The sequence below is a fragment of the Penicillium griseofulvum genome, assembly GCF_001561935.1.
Source record: "Penicillium griseofulvum strain PG3 chromosome Unknown contig_92, whole genome shotgun sequence".
NCBI lineage: Eukaryota > Fungi > Ascomycota > Eurotiomycetes > Eurotiales > Aspergillaceae > Penicillium > Penicillium griseofulvum.
The window spans coordinates 518,930-537,455 of NW_024467453.1; the positions used below are offsets into that span (position 1 = coordinate 518,930).

General features: G+C 47.9%; 6 protein-coding genes across 6 annotated transcripts; 2 read left to right on the plus strand and 4 right to left on the minus strand.

Annotated features, from left to right (window-relative positions):
- Window positions 1-814: 814 nt before the first annotated feature.
- On the minus strand, window positions 815-4,696 carry PGRI_069940 (mRNA-binding protein RRP12; the record flags this gene model as incomplete). The annotated part of the gene is made up of 3 exons (XM_040794708.1): window positions 815-2,614; window positions 2,670-4,577; window positions 4,634-4,696. The coding sequence occupies 3 exons, from the start codon at window positions 4,694-4,696 to the stop codon at window positions 815-817; spliced, it is 3,771 nt and encodes a 1,256-aa protein (XP_040649039.1).
- A 675-nt stretch (window positions 4,697-5,371) lies between these two features.
- Window positions 5,372-6,610, minus strand: PGRI_069950 (uncharacterized protein; the record flags this gene model as incomplete). The annotated part of the gene is made up of 5 exons (XM_040794709.1): window positions 5,372-5,623; window positions 5,681-6,138; window positions 6,202-6,270; window positions 6,324-6,529; window positions 6,594-6,610. 5 exons carry the CDS (start codon window positions 6,608-6,610, stop codon window positions 5,372-5,374), a joined length of 1,002 nt encoding a protein of 333 aa, XP_040649040.1.
- Window positions 6,611-7,118: 508 nt separating this feature from the next.
- On the plus strand, window positions 7,119-8,679 carry PGRI_069960 (uncharacterized protein; the record flags this gene model as incomplete). The annotated part of the gene is made up of 2 exons (XM_040794710.1): window positions 7,119-7,546; window positions 7,602-8,679. The coding sequence occupies 2 exons, from the start codon at window positions 7,119-7,121 to the stop codon at window positions 8,677-8,679; spliced, it is 1,506 nt and encodes a 501-aa protein (XP_040649041.1).
- Window positions 8,680-9,859: 1,180 nt separating this feature from the next.
- On the plus strand, window positions 9,860-10,557 carry PGRI_069970 (C2H2-type zinc finger protein; the record flags this gene model as incomplete). Its single annotated transcript, XM_040794711.1, has 2 exons — window positions 9,860-10,275; window positions 10,350-10,557. The coding sequence occupies 2 exons, from the start codon at window positions 9,860-9,862 to the stop codon at window positions 10,555-10,557; spliced, it is 624 nt and encodes a 207-aa protein (XP_040649042.1).
- A 520-nt stretch (window positions 10,558-11,077) lies between these two features.
- Window positions 11,078-12,945, minus strand: PGRI_069980 (Major facilitator superfamily domain, general substrate transporter; the record flags this gene model as incomplete). Its single annotated transcript, XM_040794712.1, has 4 exons — window positions 11,078-12,009; window positions 12,069-12,411; window positions 12,467-12,737; window positions 12,794-12,945. The coding sequence occupies 4 exons, from the start codon at window positions 12,943-12,945 to the stop codon at window positions 11,078-11,080; spliced, it is 1,698 nt and encodes a 565-aa protein (XP_040649043.1).
- A 2,429-nt stretch (window positions 12,946-15,374) lies between these two features.
- Window positions 15,375-17,076, minus strand: PGRI_069990 (cytochrome P450; the record flags this gene model as incomplete). Its single annotated transcript, XM_040794713.1, has 4 exons — window positions 15,375-15,799; window positions 15,853-16,396; window positions 16,449-16,921; window positions 16,980-17,076. The coding sequence occupies 4 exons, from the start codon at window positions 17,074-17,076 to the stop codon at window positions 15,375-15,377; spliced, it is 1,539 nt and encodes a 512-aa protein (XP_040649044.1).
- Between the last annotated feature and the right edge of the window lie 1,450 nt (window positions 17,077-18,526).

An 18,526-nucleotide genomic window follows, 5' to 3' on the forward strand; every position in this document is an offset into this window, starting at 1 on the left:
CGATTTATGCGCCGTGGATTGTGATTTGAATTGCATCGGCGATGGAGTTTTGGCTGGATTCGGATGCTAGATCGGTGGTCTATTGTCTGCTGTATACGAGGAAGTGGTCGATATAGCTTTGATGTCATGTCTGGTCTAGAGCTCGGCGCTTCTTTGTTATTTGTTCCTTTGCACTCTACACTCTGGGCGAGCGATGGGGGCTGTGGGAAATACTGCTGAGCTGCCTGGTTGGCTGGCTCGCGTTCATGAAGTTCTGATTGATATGTTCGATACACTTTTTTTTTTTGCACGATATGCTGCTTTGCAAATGAGATTATGATAAAAGTCATAATGCATTGAGATTCTGGAAGACTTGGCTGTAGTTGAGTGTACTTGACTAGAAGCATGTCGACGCCATGGGATATCGGATAATTCCCCTATTCAATAGAAGTTCGATACAGCAAGAGAAGACCAGCGCTGCTAAATACATGATATTTAAGAGCTTATAGACTACTTAACATCTTACAAAAAGTGAAACAATATCTATGTCCATTGACCTAAAAGAAACTTTTGAACAGAATCGTAATCATATCATGAAAAAGACGGAATCGAACAACTCTCGGAACAGGAAAAAGCCCAGAGTCAACGGAATCACCACAGCGGAGGGTATTATGAAAACGTAACCAAGCACGACAGGGACCGAAGACCAGATGGCAGAAACAAAAATCAAAAACTGAGAACGATAACTCCGGGATCTGCTAGATGCCACCCTCCTTCTCTTCTACAGTATCCGACCCCGAGACCAAAAAGGGATACGACTTACTATGAAGTAAATTTATCTCTTCTTGCCCCATCCAGAGCGACCACCACCTCGAGGAGCGGTACCAGTATTGCGACGCTTCTCAATGCGACCACCGCCAGGTGCGCCAGAAGTCTTGGGAGCACCAAGACCACGACGACCAGAGCTCTGACCGGATCCAGAAGCGCGCAGGTCCTTCTTCAGATCGTCCTCATCGACATCCATGCTGTCGCCAGCATTCTTCTTCGACGACTGGCCCATCTTCACCTTACCGCGCTGGCCACGACGAACAGCATCGGGACCACTAACAGCAGCGAGGTACGCGTTCACGCCACCATCGCCAGCACCAGACATCTCGACATCTTCAGCGACGACATCACCATCATCGCCGAGAACAAGACGACCGTCAGCATCGACCTTGGCGGAGCGCTTCTTCTTCGAGCCGGGGCCTGTGTTGAGGAAACGCTGGCTGGGCTTGGTGGTGGAAATGCTGGCCAGAGCGTTGGAACCGAGCAAATCGAGAGGATTGTCTTCGGGAGACATCTCACGAATGTACTGGGTGCTTTGGCCTGCCTTCTTCTTGCGGCCCTTGATTTGAGCGACGTTGTCGACGTCGACATCACTGTCACCGTCATCCGAGTTGTCAGAGGAGTCGGAGTCAGAGCCGTAAACGGCCTTGTCGAAGGCGTTGCCGGATTGAGGCTTGGAGGCCTTCTCCTCTTCGTCTTCGTCTTCACCTTCGGCACCCTCCTTCTTCTTGCGCTTGCTGCGCTCACGTGCTTTGCGGATATTGACTATGAGCTTGCGGTCTTCCTCGCCGACGATAGCCTCTAGGAGGGGAGCACCGAAGCGACGCACAAGTCGGTCGATAATACCCTTCACCTTGCTACGGAGACGACCCTTGTGCTCCTTGTTCCAAGCCATGAGGCTGGGGACCATGGTGTTCAGGCGGGGACGCAGGGTTTCGTCGGGGAGAACGACGACTGCAACCTTGACGAAGCCAAGGACAGAGCGGACGATCTCACGGTTATTGGATGTAAGGAAGAGCTCAACGGTCTCAACAAGTTCCTTGAGCATCTCAGGCTGCAACTGTGTCTGGAAGTCGAAGAACAGACGGGAAAGTGCAGTGACGGTGGCGCCCACCATGTGAGGAGCAGAGCCAGCCAGACCGGCTGAGACCATTGTGAAGAACTCCTCGAGGGTAGCGGGGGCGTCTGGGGAATCGTCTGCCACACCTGGCACAAGAGATCTGCGGATGACAGTGCCGGGAGGATTACGCTCCGGGTCGATTGTGCGCTTGGCCAAGAGAATAAGCAGGTCAAAGGCCGCTGTGCGTGTCTTCTCGTTGCTTTCCTTGCAGCCCAGAACCACTTCAGACAGGATTGCTGGGATGAAGTGGAGATCTGAGGTGGGCAGGTGGTTGATCATCTCGGCGATAGCGAGCATACGGTCACGGCGGCCAGACGCAGGGGTGGTGTCGGTGGTGGCAAGCATGAGAGCCTGCAACTCTCCACTACGCTCCTGGAGGGCGGCGCGGCCGGTCTCAGTTGTTCCAAGCCGGGGAATCAACTTGTACGCCTTCTTGATGAGTTGCTGATCCGGGTTGGGGGATGAGCTGTTGAGGATGGCTGCCGCCATGGAAAACAAGCCACTGAAGCTGGAGCGAGGGAGGTAGATTGACATAGCGATGACAAGATCGATCAGGGTGTGGGAGGTCGGCGGCATCTTGTCGGCTGAGCCCTGAGACTGAGCACCCTGCTTGGTTGCTGTCTCTTGCTCGGCAGCCAGAGAAGACTCAAGCATTGAAGTAACGCGGTTGAAGGTCTCGTTCAGCTCCTATCAAAGGTGTTAGTTTGTGGTGATTTGTACCCAAAACTGGAGGTGAACATACATTTTCAGGGGTAATGCTCAAGTAGGCATTGATACACTGTAGAATGTAGCCACGGTAGTGAGGAAGGGTCTGGCTATAGACATTGAACAACACAGCCAGCAGGTTGCTCGCAAGACCGCCGAGATGAGCAAGGTTCTTCTTTGCAGAGGCCTTGGTGATGCGTCGTTGCAAGATCAGATCATCCTCATCGTTTTCGACCTCCAAAATAGCCTGGTTAGACTCAACCAGGTTCTGCAAAGCACGGCAGACATCTACACGCAATTCGGTCTGCTTGTACAGAACGTTAGACAGCAGCTCAGCGAATGACTGGTCGAATGCCTCGACAAGATCAAGTGGCAGCTCGCAGTAGCCGGGAAGGGTACCCCAGGTCTGTTGGACGAGGGTTTCGAAAATCTTTACTTCCACGGACTTCTCAGCGGCACCAAAGTTCACCACCTTCTGGTAAAGTGCCTCACTCAGGGGAACGAGTTCGGTACGGAAGTGGCGGAGATTCGTGTTGGTCACGCTATCGCGCATAATAGGCAGCATCCAGACACGGCCGGGTTGACCGGCCTTCTGCTCAATAATGTTGAGGGGAAGAATTTCCAACACTGCTTCAGGGCCCATTGCCTCGATAGCACTACCAAGAACAGCATCGGCCTCTTTCTTGCCGTGGAAGCCGCCATTGCTGCGCAGCTCACCGATTGTGGAGACAATCTTGACAAGATACGGGCTCGATCGCCATTTGAAGCAATCGAACAGAGCAGAGCAAACATTGAAGACTTCTTTCCAAGCAGCCTGGTACTTCACCGACAGAAGGTCAACGGCTGCACGAGACAACTTCTCCAAGGTCTTTTCATCATACACAGATGGGTCCACAATAACAGAGTTGGGGATACAGTTGTGCAGGAATGAGATCAGACACTCAGATGCGGAGACGCGGATGTTGCTAGAAGGCGAAGCCATGAATCCAGAAATCAAGGTGAACAGATCCGGCAACTTCTCGAAAGTATCCTCGGGAGTGATTTGTGCGGCCACATCGTAACCGCGCGAGAGCACCGCAATCCAAGGTGGGAGAAGCTGGGAGTCATTCTGTGCAGGCTTGAGTTCGGAAATAGCATCCAAAAGACGGGGCAGCTTAGAAGACGAGAACTCATCAGCCATTCCTTCGAAAATGACCTCAAATACCTCGAAGGCACCCATGGTGATGTACTCGTTGCTAGACCGGGAAGCGTTCATGAGAAGTTCGCAGAGCGGCTCGATCTTCTTGCTGGGCCAGCCACCTGACGCTGAGGCAATGGTCTTGATCAGCTGCAGTGAGTGAATAATGAGGGGCTCGTGGTTGTTGGCCTGAGCGTCATGACGGCCCTTCTTCTGCTTGTGAGCGGCTGTGATGCTATCACCCAAAGTCTTCATCGCAGACTGAGCGCACATATCCGCACCTGGGTGGTCCAGAGACGGGCTCGGCGGGGGTGCCTTGAGAACCTTGACAAGAGCCTCCTGGGCACGCTTCCGCACCTTGGGCCGGTGGTCAACTGAGAGACTCAGCAGACCTGCCATCGCGCGTCGCGGGCCGACCTGTGTGTGTGGGAGGTTCCATGATGCAGCATCCTGGGCAATGAGCAGAGACTCAAGACAACCAATTGAAGGACGCAGGAGCGGGGCCTCGACCTCAGGGAGAGAAAGCGCAGGTGCAAGACCTTCGAGAATTTGGGAGAATTTGGCGCAAAGGATCGGCGCGGGGACGTAAACGGTTGTGATGTCGAGTAGGTAGACAACGGAGGTCGCTAAGTCCTTGTTGACAATGCCCTGGGATGCGGACAGTGACTGCGAGAGCAGTGCAAGGAGAGCGGCAAAATATGCGGTAGGTGAGAAATCTGCCTTTTGATCACGGAGAGTGTCCTCAACTGCAGAGAGCACCACAGCAGTCTGTTCACGGGTCAATACGTTAGTCAATTCATCGGGCAATAACCGGGAAAACTTACGTGATGCTGGTTCTGCAACTTGGGAGACTTGATCTTCTCAAGCTTCTCCGCCAGAGTCGCCATGATGATTGCGGACGACGAGGTGGAGAAGAGTTAAAGAAAGCAATGTATTGGGATGAGAAAGAGGGCTGTTTGGCGGTGATAAAAATCGTAAAGGAAAAAAAGTAAAGTCCGGCAAATTTGGAGGCGGTCAAGCAAGGCGGCGGGGACGATGACTAAGACTTTTTTCAAGAATTTCATTCACTGTCGATAAATAGAAACATATTTGAAATATGAATTTCATCTTGATAAACTACATGCAGGTGGGAGGAGAAATTCTATTAGATGGCTTTTTGGCTGTTGATGGCTCCGGGTAAGTTTCCGATTAATCCAGCCGCTTCGTAGGACGGCTCCCAAAGCTCGCCAGTTCTTATCGCAGCCATGTCTCATAAGATCTGAAGGTCAATACTTACGTGAATAGTTTGAGATATATCGTATCGGTTAGTATAATATTTTTTTTTTTTTTTATTATTTTTTTTTTTCGCGAAGCTTCTGAGTGCATGGAATGCTCCTGTCTTATATATATATAGTCCCGTGGACACCAAAGCCCTAAGACTATAACATGCCCATTGGGAACCACTATATAAAGACTGTGTAATTAATACATAGAACGAGATAGATCGGAAAATTATGGCTAGGTCAAACAAATATCAATTGTAGATTTTATACTGGCCTGCAATGAATGCCTCTTGAAAATGATCACAGCTGTGCAGCTTCAGCAATGATTGTCTCCCGCGTGGCCTTTTGGAAGCTCTCGCCATCGGGTTGCCATCCCAACAGCTTTCTTGCCCGCAAAGCTCGACCTTGACCATTGGTACCCAGAAACACAGCTCCATGGGGTATCACTACGTTGGCCTCATCGAGATTCATGGATTTCACCAAATCAGGTGAATCAATGTGACCGAGGCTATGTGCCTCTTTGGCAATCAATGAAGCGATATCTTTGAAGCTCTGTAGCAAGGAAAAAAAGGTCAGTATCAATAATTTGGGGCTTAATATGGAACCAACCTCGAAGCCGTTTTCCACAAAGAAAAGTCCGTTCTCATTCCAGATAGGAGAAGGAGTGGCGTTGACAGCATGCTCCACCAATTTGACAAAGAGATCGGCCAAATCAGAGACATGAATAATGCCCCATCGACTTAGTCCCCTGCCAAGATAGAGACCAACACGTTGCAGTAGAGTGGCACGGGCCAATGAGGGAACCTGGACGCTGCGTTGATTCACGGGACCTTTACCAGTGCCAAATATGATAGGAGGGAAAATAATGGCAGTCTTGGGGCCACCTGAACCCAAATCGAGAATGTAGTTATCCACCACTCGACGATTTTTGTACGCCCGAATCATGTCCCGGAGATCAGCAGTGTTATCCAAATCATCAAAGATTTGATCTGAGGGCTCGCCATATGAATTGGTATCAATCTCGGGGCCTGCTAGAACGCTAGCCCCAGTAACTTGAATGTAGTAAGCTGTATTTTTACTTCAATCAGCGATCAACCCTGAAAGCAACATCATAGCAGTATATGGCGTACCATTCTGACGTCCCGCCATGCCATTTGCGATCGCTTTCACGCTTTCGAGATGCTTGTTACTAGCAGCATCTAAATGCAGCATGTTAACCATAGTCTATACTACCACATGTGAATATACTCACGGATAACAATGTCGGCTTTCCTGGATTCTTCTTCAATGATTTCGACATTGTCCAAATCTGCAAGAACCACACGGACCTTAGGAAATGCAGCTAGAACCTTGCCTGCTTTTTCATTATCTCTGATCAAGGCAGCAATTTCGTAATCAGGATGTGCATGCTGCAAAGCGTGGAGGACTTCGCCCCCAATGTAGCCCGTGGCACCGGTACTAGAATTTGTGTCACAAGTCAGCAACCAACGAACCATGCACTACCAAACGGAATGCTAGTTACAGGAAGATTTGGGTCATTTTTGAAATTGAGGTTGGAGATGTGCGAAGTTGGACAAACAGGACGAGGCCATTAATATATATCTCCGGGCACCAGAATAGGAAAGAGATTCCGCGGGGAGATTCTGCGGGGTCAACGGCATATTTTTGGGGCAATCATGACATGCTATTTTGTTATTTGTTATACAACATAACACCTTTTAATTCTTCTTTCACTTCTACTGGAAGAATGAAAGCAATTGCCAACATAAAAATATACAGTAACCGGTCATTTGGGCACAAGTCAATAAGCTTTGGTCCACCTATTTAGGCAACCCCTCATGTGAAAGCCCACATCCTATAATACTGAAACTGAGAGGATTTCTTATGAAGCCACCTATGTAGTAAACTTGTAGCCAACAGCCTCCAAATGCGATCGCGAAGTTTCAGGCTCCAGCGCGGATGCCTAGGCTAGTCCTTTTTGAGCGAGACAAAACCGTAGTTTAAATAAACCTCCAATTCCACATTGTCAGAAGCCGAGCAGAAAATAATGTCATTCCTCAGTCTGCCCCTCGAGGTTCATCAGCGGATTATATCATACCTTCTTTCCAACCGCGACGTGGCCGCCCTCTCAGCACAATGTCGAACCCTCCACTCTATGTGCGATATGGCAACACGCAAGAAGTATCATCGGATTAGTGTCTCCTCAGCAGAGGAAGATATCGATAGGTCATTCGAACTGTTGATGGATATTTTGAAGCGACCTAACCTAGGTACTTACGTGCGCCATGTCGAATGCTGCTACGCAACATACAGGCGTATATGCTATAAGGAAGCTAAGTCTCAACGAGAATTGAGCGAGGAAGAGATGAATCTCGTGCGAAAGGCGGTTAGAAAAGGCGGCTTCATAGACCAAGAGGATCGAGTGATCAATATGCTTATGCAGAGGATGGAAAAAACGGCAACGTTTGCCTATCGGTAAGAATAGTGTTTCGACATTGGTCTCCGTACAAGTATCTAACTAGTTGGGTAGGGAACGTGAGAGCATCGGTACATTCGTCACCCAAGCCTTGACAGCTATTCTGATTGTGGTATCGCCAAACGTTGTGTCAATGGCCATGACACATCCCACTGGCCTTAGCTTTAATAGGGTAACCGACTTTCCGCTTGCCGAGCTTCTTCGCCAAGCTAATGCTAGTCCCGAAACTAAACCATGCCTTCGCAATCTCCGCAGTGTTTATATCATCAACAAAAACGATGATTCCTGGTCTGATGATCGTTTCTATGTCCCATTGGACCTTTCTGGCTGCTTGAGCCTATTTGATAACCTTCTGTCGATTGAATCCGTCCGTGTTGATGTAATGGAGGAGGATGAGAACGGAGAGCGCGAATTCAAAGAGAAATGTTCCAATATCAGCAAGATCTCCATCCATCATTCGTCAGTTAGTTCCCTCTATCTTGCGACTTTGATATGGTCGTGCAAAGTCCTCAGAGAATTTCAGTATTCTATCGGAGGTAGAGCGAGCAATGATGGGGGTTGCCCTACATTCAGTCCTAAAGTATTCATCAAAGTACTTTGCGCACACAAGGAAACACTGGAAATTCTCGACGTTGACGCGGAAAATGAGATCTTTGACTTCGGAATCTCCGACGAGGACGAGAGAGACAAACGACTCAATGAAATCGGAAGCCCGTTTGAACACGGCATAGATGACGAAACCTCTGCATTTTACAAATCGATATGGGCATACCGTGGGTCACTGAAAGAATTCGGGGCCTTGAAACGATTGAGCTTGGGGATAAACTTCCTGTTATACCTTGCCGCTGGCGTTAACGGAGAACCCTACAAGAAGAAAGGAAAGTCAAACCTGGTAGACTGTCTACCAGTTGGGCTAGAGTACTTGTGTGTTCGGGGATACCAGAAGGGTGAGAATGAGGAGCACGATGAGCAGATGGACGCCTTGATGGTATTTTACAAGTCCGGGAAATCCCGACTTGAAGAGGTCAAGGGGGTTGATGAGGTGATTCACAATGCCGAGACGGTTCAGGATCCAGATAATGACTCTCATTTGCTATGGTCATTGAATGAAATCGGGTATGATAGTGATTAGAAGCCCTGTTGTGTGCAAGATGACTAGAATATTCAAGATACTGGCTTCTGGTGCATCTGCTACCTTGACATTGCGAATATCTACTACAGACCATATACCGAGCCTTCTTAACTTTCATGTATTCCATCCAAAGTTGCAGACTGCACATGCTAGTTGGAATATGGCATGAAAAGCAAGAACCAACAACGGTCGAGAGGATTGACGAGAAAAGTAAAGCCTTAGGGCTCGCATGGAACAGTCAGAGTGCTACACTGTAATCTTCATAAGGGGAGAGCTCAACATGCAGTTTGATATCGCTCCTACTCATAGAATGTATATAAAATTTAGGTAGAGTCACGTATGTAATTGTTTTTACAGTTTCTGAATTCTATCATTCCGATGGTCTCTTTCGAAGTGGATCTGAATGTAGTCTAGTACCCCCACTACTGGAAATAATGTATTGATCTCTTTCAATATTTTGACTGATCTTCCGAAGTGTGGCCTCAGGCCATATTTGTTGCTTAAAGTGGTTAGTCAGATTTGGCTCGATATCTCATCCCCTGCCCGATGTCATTCTAACTTCGTTTTTTCCCCTTCAATAATACCTTACGATTTTTGAATCACACTCCCTCAGAAATCTGCGACATGGTCGGCCAGTAATAATCTTATCATACTGCGCCTGGATGACGACAGGGGTGCAAAATCATCGAGGCGCGGGGTGCGATAGAAAAACAAAAGAAACGCTCGGGCCATGAGAGATCCTGGTCAGATCTCGATTCTCTCAACTAATGGAAATCACAGCCACAGTTCAAAGCTGTCAGACCAATGGGCAATTGGGGCTCTTCCTCACGTAACCCCTTTTCAAGGCACCCGAACAAGCCCTGAAGGTGCGCATCCAGTCAAGTTTCAAAAATTCAATGCGTCCATATCGTGCCTGCGCCACTCCCTGAGCTGCCCGCTCTCAAAGTCCCTGCTGAGATCGCCAATCGTGGTGACGTGTGGCGCTGGGGTGATGAAAACTCTGCCAAAATACCTCACAAGGCAGCCAGGTCATCACTGACCCTTCCAAGGCTCAGTATATAAGTCGTAGATACCCCAGAAATTTCCCCGCATTTATATGTAGGTCGCTCTCATCATTCCCGTTCTACATGAAACTTGTTAAGCTTGGTTCCTTCCGCTTTTGCGAACTACGATCTACACCATGACAGAACCATTCGACGATGGCTTGTCGTACCTCGTCCAAGAGGGGGAAGATCAGTGGAACGAAAGTGATCCCCCGTTCTCCTGCATTTTTGCTGACCCCTGGTCCCCTCTTGTGGATGACTTTCCATATGATCATTTTCTCGAACCCCCTTCTGCTCCCCTCACCCATGACCCTGCGCCTTCCACGTTAAGCGGCGCTCTCCATGAGAGCACTGATGACCAATACGAGAAGGGTCCCACGACTGAGGAGGGCGCTAATGCCGCTGATACCCCTGGCCTCGACCCTCATGACGGGATGTCTGACATCACCTCCACAATCGTTTCTACTGCGGATGAAGAGCAAGGATCGATCATCAGCCCAGATGATAACCTTCAGAGGCCTACATCGTATGGTAAAGTCTCGATGGGTGTCAAGTATGTTCCATTTCAACTCTGCTTATGTGGTGTATCCTTTTTATATGTGTGGTTCTAACACTCGCCTGGTACAGATCTAGCCGTGGTAGTCCACTAAAGTGCAAGTGGAAGCACTGCGAATACTCTGGTGGATTCTCCCAAATGGGAGCCCTGCTACGCCATATTAAAACGAAGCACATCTCACCTGGCTTATATGAATGTCCCGAGGGAGAGTGTCGGAAGTCTTTCAATCGAAAGGATAATTTGACTGCGCATATCCGGAATGTTCACACAAGCGCTTGATTCATGTTTCGAATTGGTCTCTGCATCTGGCGAGTATCGGGGGTATGGCTGGAGCTATGGTGTATATGGTCTATGGTGTAAGGTTATCAAAAGTTATACTTGTTTCCGGTTTATGTTACAATACAAAAGTCTTTACTCTCATTTCATTATTTAGTCTGGCACTCGAGCACTCGAGGACTTTCCCCTTCTATTCTACATACTTTATCTCGTATCACTTTTTGATTCCACGTTATTACTTGTGTTTACCGATTGAACCGACCGCTATAGCGCCTTACTTGGTAATCCTTCACCGCCGACAACAGCGTCTTAATATCGCGTCTACCTTCGGGGTGATGATAAAATAGGGATGGGAAGTTACTTTTGAGTATATTTATCTTCCCTGCTCTGCTCGGTCACCGCACTATGCTGATATATTATATTCTTCACCCTGTAAATAGAAATTTGGCGCTGAGCCATCCACTCCTTGGACCCAAACATCTATCGGAAGCAAGTGCACCCCTTGCTATTTTTAGTCACCCAGCTAGAAAAGCACCTTGGAAAGATCCTTGTTGGACTGGACTTTGATGTTTCTCATCATAAGCACCCAGGCAATGGAAAGCCCCATTACCGCTGTACCGGCAATCATCATGTATCGCTGGCTGAATGCATATGCATTTTGGATAGCAGTGCGAGCAGGTGAACCAACCGGGTAACTGAGTTGGATGTCCAATGACTCGTAGATATCCGACCACTGGTCCTTCAATTCGGCTGGAAGATACTCGCGTAGCTTGACGGGAAGGGTGTTTGTCCAAATAGCGCCTGAAACACTACTGCCCACTGCACCGCCGATGTTTCCAAATGTGCTGAGAAGTGCTAACATGGCGGCATAGTCTTCATGCGAGGCTGCAGCAAGAACAGCAACTTGCTCGATTAGAATGAATGTTCCGCCACCTACTGCGAGGAAAATTTGGCACATGCACATATATCCCACGCTGTGACCTGGTGAGCGGAAGTAAATCATCAGACCGCTTGCCAGGAGGTAGAGAGGTAAGGCGCAGTAGAGAAGCCACTTGAAGCGACCAGTTACTCTGATGAGGAAACCACAACCAATGAGCCAAACCGGGTCCATGAAATCAAAAATGGCGCTGATGTAACCGGCTTGGGTCAGGCTTGTGTTATAGACGACTTGGAGGTAGGAGGTGAAATAGCTGGCCCAGCAATAATAAGAGACTTGGTAGGTAATATCCAGCAGACAAGCGCCAATGACGGTGCGATCGGTGATTAAATGGAATGGAATGAAAGGCTTCGGGGACAGCCATCGCTCGTAAGCGACAAATGCTACGAGGACACAGAATCCCACAACCATCATAGCAATAATTTTGTGCGATCGCCATTGGCCTTCGGTGTTGCCGGCAATATTGAACGATGTTAGGAAAAGGATGGTGCCGCCTATCATTAGGAAGATTCCGATCACTGTGGGTTGCAAATAGTGGTGAGTAAAGATGCAAGAAATCGATTTGAGATTGACTAACCATCAAATTCCATGATGTAGTACCAAATAGCTTCTCTCCAAGATCGCTGTGTCTTCTGCTTGTAATGTAATTGACCTGCCTTGTCGGCCTTTCGTTTGGCCATTTCCCAGGTCACAATCAAAGGAAGCGCAGCGATCGGGAGAATGATGCAAATCGTCCCATATGCCCATCGCCAATTGGTTTCGTGGAATTGATTTGATAAAGGAGAGCCAGCAAAGGCCGTGATCATGCTAGGAGAGGAGGTGAGAGCAAAAGCAAGACCTCGGTCACGAAGCGACGAGGTGTCCGAGGTTATCACGTCAATGCAGAAAATGGCACCGGTGAGTCCAACAGTATAGAATGACTGTTGCTTGATTAGCAATTGTGACCAAAGCTGTCGAGGGCTAATACAAACATACCTGTGCAGCACAGTACGTCGCAATATTGTTGCAAGCAGCCATCATGATCAAACCCATAATTGCAATCAAAAGCATGATCACGAATCCAACAGTTCGATCAAAAAGGTTCAGGACTTTTGCGATGGGCATCAGACATGCAGCACCCATAACGCTGGTTACGACAGTAATTACGGTCAACAGCGAGTGTTCCGCAAAGCCACTCGTAATGTAAGCAGAGAGATTGGTGGTGAGACTGCTATTGAGATTGTTGACAAAATATACCAGCCACATACTATATTCGCATTAAATCTGTGGTTTAGGAACAATGTCTTCTATTAGTTTGCTCACCTGGTATAAGCAATAATCAGATGCTTGCGAGACCACGTTGTTGTGACTGCATCCGCAATTTGAACACCATCTTGTTGAACCACCTCATCTGGCGTCTCTGACTCCGTGTACAGTGGCGGCGAGTGGTCAGTGGTGACCCCTTTGGTGGTCATTGTCGTATCCATGGGGGTTGGAAGTACCGCGTAGGTTGCAAAAAACACAGAACGAATGGGTAGAAGGGCGGAGAAAGCTTTTAAGATCTCTCTGTGTGTATATTAAAATTCCAAGGTTTGGGCCCATAGCACGTGGGTCCGCATTATGTACCATGGTCGTAAAGGGGTAAGATGAGGTATTTTAACGCTAGAATATTACACCGAGTGTCGCCCGAGGTTAGCCTCGGGATAGCTCCCCAGATAAGCATTAGGGTGGGTTCTATGTTGTAAGATTTTTAGCCGGAGTGGCGTGGTCGGATATGATCAGATAATTTTACGATCAGATAATAATTTTATGATCAGATAATAATTTTATGATCAGATAATTTTATAATCAGATAATCTTACGATCAGATAATCTTATGATCTGATAAAACCTAGATGATCTTATCAAATCTGACCCCCTGGAAAAGCTTTGACCAAATCTGATGATGTATGGTATTTGTAAGATATATGAGACTTTGTAACTAATATATTACCCCGAAAACCGGAGCCTAGGAGTTTCAACAGACTGAGAATTCTGTGTGGAATTTCATATCACACCGATATGCCGATATGCCGGGTAAATTACCCGATGTCAATTCACTCCACCCTTGGGTTTTCGACAAGCTTCCAAAGTTTCCTATAGCTCCCGAGGTCGGAAACTTTAAAAGAGTGTTCCAAGCACCTTGGCATGCCTGCCCTATCTAAATATATCCCCTGCGCTTCTCTATGTTCCGAAGGCTATGGAAATGGTAATAGGTTATGATTATGATTTCCCCTGGCACTTATCATGGACTGGTAGAGGGTAGAGGGTATTCTTCCCCACAGGATGACATCAACACTGCTTCATTTAGAGCAGACCTGGAGACTGCCCTAGGATATCATGTGCATCGACTTGATGTACTACGTTGACAAGACCGCCCGGAACTCCTGAAACTCTCTCTCCCTGGCCCACATGGCCGACCAACTGGGACTGCCCCCGAAGCCGGACTCCGGAAAGATAGTGATAGACCCCACTGAGCGTAGTCACGAGCAAGGCAAGGCCGAAGCTAGCTAGCCCATTAAGTCGTAGTACGTATCATCCGGAAACCTTCTGTAATCCCCTTCAAATCGTCTTCCGAAAGATGGAAATCTGTCTCGCTGCCCCTTTTTGCGCGAAGGAAGCAGCCACTAAATTTGGATATCCATCAAGCCGTAGACATGGTACTGGTTTGGGCCGGTAAGTTGCTTTCAAGAGATGCTCATTGTTTGGATATGCTCAACAGAAGTCCCGCCAGAATTTGGGTCGAAGTACTATTGCTCAAACGTAATGTCCCCCTCCGGACTAACCTGGATTTTGTGAGGGCCACTTTGACCTGTTGGTTTGATCACGGAGCCAGAATAGAAAATCTTGCCTTAGTTCGATCTTTGACTCGGACCACTGCTTCAACGACTATTGTAGGCCACCATTTCATATCTCGCCCGGGTACTTGGATTGGGCTCATCCAGCTGCTATGAGGGCTTTTCTTGCGTGTGCAACCTTCCAGACTCGCCCTCGAAACACTCTAGGAAGGAACCTCATCCACGTGATCAAATATAATGTAAGAATAGTCGGCGGATTGACAGGAGCCCAATAAGCAACTCTTAGAGATAATGTTATTGGGAGGTCGTAAGTCATGTGATGGGTGTTGTAGGGTGTGGAATAAACGCATTTTGGCGTGGTCATTGGAATGTCCGATGACGGATGAATCTCACTTCGAACTTTCTTAAGACATTTGGTGTTTAGCATCTGGTACCAACTGGTTACTAGGTGACTGACCTACCCAGCGTCTCTATCTGACAAACCCTCGGAATATTCAACAGGCACTTAAGTCCGAAGCAAGGCCCAGCGAGTCAATGGTACGGCCGACCAGGTTGAGGCCGCAGTGGTAATCATCTCCGAGGATACAGGGAAATATTGCCGTAATTTGATTTCAATTACCGTGCTGGGACCTCTTCACGTCAGTGATCTTTCTATGTATAATTTTGCGAAAGGTCTCCATAGTTAGCCCGAAAAGCCCCATAGAAGCATTTTTCTGATTTTTGCTTTCCTAGACGCGATAACACGATTGCGTAGCGTTATAGCAAGTTGTGGGCCATGAAATGTTTCTGCCTGGATAAAAGCTCTCCACCCGAATTGCCGAGAAAGAGACTGCTTTTCCACAATTTGGCCCCAGTCTGAAAAGTCTAGACGGTGAATGTATCACCAGACATTGACCGTTGACAGGAACTCTCAAGGATTCACAGCCTAGTGGTCACATACTCAAAATGTGTACGGGACAACCCGTTATTGACAATGTAGTAACGTGGTGTTCAATTTAAGGATAAAGGATTAAGGCAAGCCACATAAAAAAGCATTCAGACATTGAGACCAAAACAATTTCTCCAGTTCAATTCTGGACAGGCGTCAAAGCAACCTTCGTTCCCTTACCGCTCGACAACGTCAACCCAAGATTTTCGGTCCAGGGATTTGGATCTCGATTTTCGATTGCCCCAAACTCTTGCATGATCCGAACAATAGTGTATCCGGCCTCCGTTAGTGCGAACTGCTGGCCTATACAGATCCGAGGACCTCCATTGAAAGGGAGGTACGCCCAACCGGGCCTAAGATTTTCCCATCTCTCTGGCCGGAATTCGTCCGCATCAGGCGCATAGATTTCATTTTCGCGGTGCATTGTGTATACGCTGAAGATAACCTCGTGGCCCTTGGGCACAAAGACAGGAGACTTTCCATCCGGCCCACCACCGACGGGAAGATATGTGTCTTGTATGGCTTCGCGTATATTGAAAAGGGCGATTGGGTACAGACGTAGAGCTACAGATTATTTAGTAAACAGTGAAGACGGAGCAGGAAGAAGTGTTGCTTACTCTCGTTCAGAACCCAGGTCAGATAAGTCATCGATTTGAGAACTTCAAATGATGGCTTTGCTCCATCTAAAGCGATGACTTCTTTCCGAAGTCGGTCCCACACATCAGGCCGTCTAGCCAGAATGAAGAACACAACACCTAGTAGGCTGGCAGTGGTATCGCGACCAGCAAATATAATACTAAATATCTGGTCTGTCATGTTGGTTTTGTCAAGTGTCTGCTTCGACAGCTCGTTGGAAAATATATATCGACTGTCAGTTAACCGCTTGACATTTTCATCAACTTTCCGTCCACTGTTGACCGCGACACGATAATCGATCGCATTTTGTACAAAGCTGTCAATATACCCGCGGGTATCTCTTACTGCTTTCAAGAATTCTTTCCTGCGGTAGAACATGGCAAATTTCCCAATCCTAAAGTGCATGGAAGCCACTTCTTGGACTATATCGAAGGCTTCCGCAAATGCTGCACCCGCAGAAGACCCTTCTTTGCGCAGAGTGTGAGAAGACTCCCCGAGTAGAAACTCGGTAGCTGTGTCAAGAGTCTGCCTTTGGTTAGTCAAATATCTTGAAGGCTGTCAGGGAGTGATAACAGACCTCCTTGAAGAACAGCGGCTGCAAATCGATCGTTGATCCGTCGCGTGGAATTTGCTCAATGAGATCGACAACGTGGGTCTCATATAATTCAGTATCGTTAATCTGAGCACGTAAGAAATTAGGCCTGAGAAGAGCTCGTGAATGTTCCCACGCCGCGCCGTCTACGCCGAAGATGCCATTGCCCAAGGCTGGACGTAGTGCATTTACACGAGCCGAGCCCACTGAGTAGTCTTTGAATTTTAGCGCGAGAATTGTTTGAAGGTTCTTTGGGTCGGCGGTGAAAATGAGAGTTCGATTGGCGACTTTAGCCTTGAATGTAGGGCCGTAACTTTGATGCCAGCCACGAATAAGTTCAAGAAATCTATGCTCGGGGCCGGCTTTGGCTAATTCCATGACCATGCCAAGGCCGAACAAGCCGTGGCACACCGAGTGCGCAAAGGGTTGGCAGCCGTTCTGACGAGCGTACTTCCATCCTGGATGTGTATTGAGTTATGAGTGTTGGTTCACCGTAAATGAGGAAGAGCTACATACTTTGAAAGGTTTGTACACTCTTAGCTAAAGACCAAATAATGACAATAGCCCCAGCTACAAGGCCGTAAAAGGGAGTTTGGAAGAGGTCGAAAGACATTGATACCATAGCTAGGGGTGGCTGTGATAAATAAGAGATCTTGGGATTGTAAGTATGGCGACCCGGGTTGTATTGATATTTGTACTTGAACTGTGCGTATACTTCCCCAGGGACCTAGGTAGTATGGAGGCTCATGCTATACGGGCTGTATACGGGCTGCTTTCCTTGCCAGCGGGGTAAATGACTCGATTGGCGATCGTTCTGTCTTTTCATCACATGTGTCCAGGGTGTATACAGTATCCGCGATTGGCCATAGGTATGATCATTGCACACTTGACTCGGAGTAGTTCTATTTGGGCATAGTGTGAAGCAGCCTGCCAAGGGAAATGACTCGAGTTTGAACAATTTAATCTAATGTGAAATTTGCAATGAACACGCGTGATGCAAAAAGTGAGAATACCTAGGCCGGCAATAGGCCAAATCCACACTACGCCTGGAGGTTAGCGCAGCAGCGGGCCGCCTGCCCAGTTGTGATATTCCATAAACCTGCACATACTTCCTTGAAGTTTCCTGCCTTGCATTAGTCAGGACTTGGTTTCGGTGCTCATTGGTTTCAACAGGCATTTGCAGCGGATCTGCAATTTGATGAGACATGCGGTGGACCTGTCCGTGGTTGGTGACGGGAGATATATGCGTGTGTTGTATGTGTCCGATTAACAATCAGCTTGTCGATCATTGTGGGTCCTCGTTAATTAACCAATACAAAACCGAAAAGTTCGCGATCGAGACATGGTTGTGCTGTCAAACAGTAGTGCTGCATGGTCCAAGACATTACAACAACCCCCCGGAAGTAGCATGCGAAGCGAAGCGAAGGATAACACCGACATGGATGACCTGTCAAAACTATGTAGCCGCTACTGCCAGCATCTTTGGTTCATCACCTTCTTCTGTTATATCGGGGCGTTCATTGGTTTCATTGTAACTCTGTATAGCGGGGTAGCCCTCGCTAATGTCAGTGAGACTGACAACGGTACGTGCACTAAAGGTCTAGATGCCTATTGTCTTTGCCGAGTTTTGCGTTAACTTAATCTCCGCTCAATCTTCACCCTCGGAATTTAAGATCAGACTGACTAGGCCGTTGCCAAGCGTTCAGTGACGTTTCGAGTCAAGTTGTCGTCTGTATAATATTTCTCCGAAGATATAGCGAACGGACCTGACTTATGTCTAATCCCTAGTCCTTCTCGGCGGAAACGGCGTTTATTGGAATCATGTCACATACAGGTGAGTTCTCATGGCTTGGAAAAAGCACTGCGTGAGTGTAACACTTGCCCCAAGGGAAAAAGAGCCGACACTAAAATTGCCCACGGACGGACCCAATCTACTCAAAATCAAGCGCCACAGCGCAGTGTGAAGCGGGAGGGTGTGCAGCTCGTTAAAATTTGAGCCAATAAGGAATTCGAGCGGAAGCCTGCTGTTGGCTAGGTTTGTAATCCTTTTGTGATACCCAGGT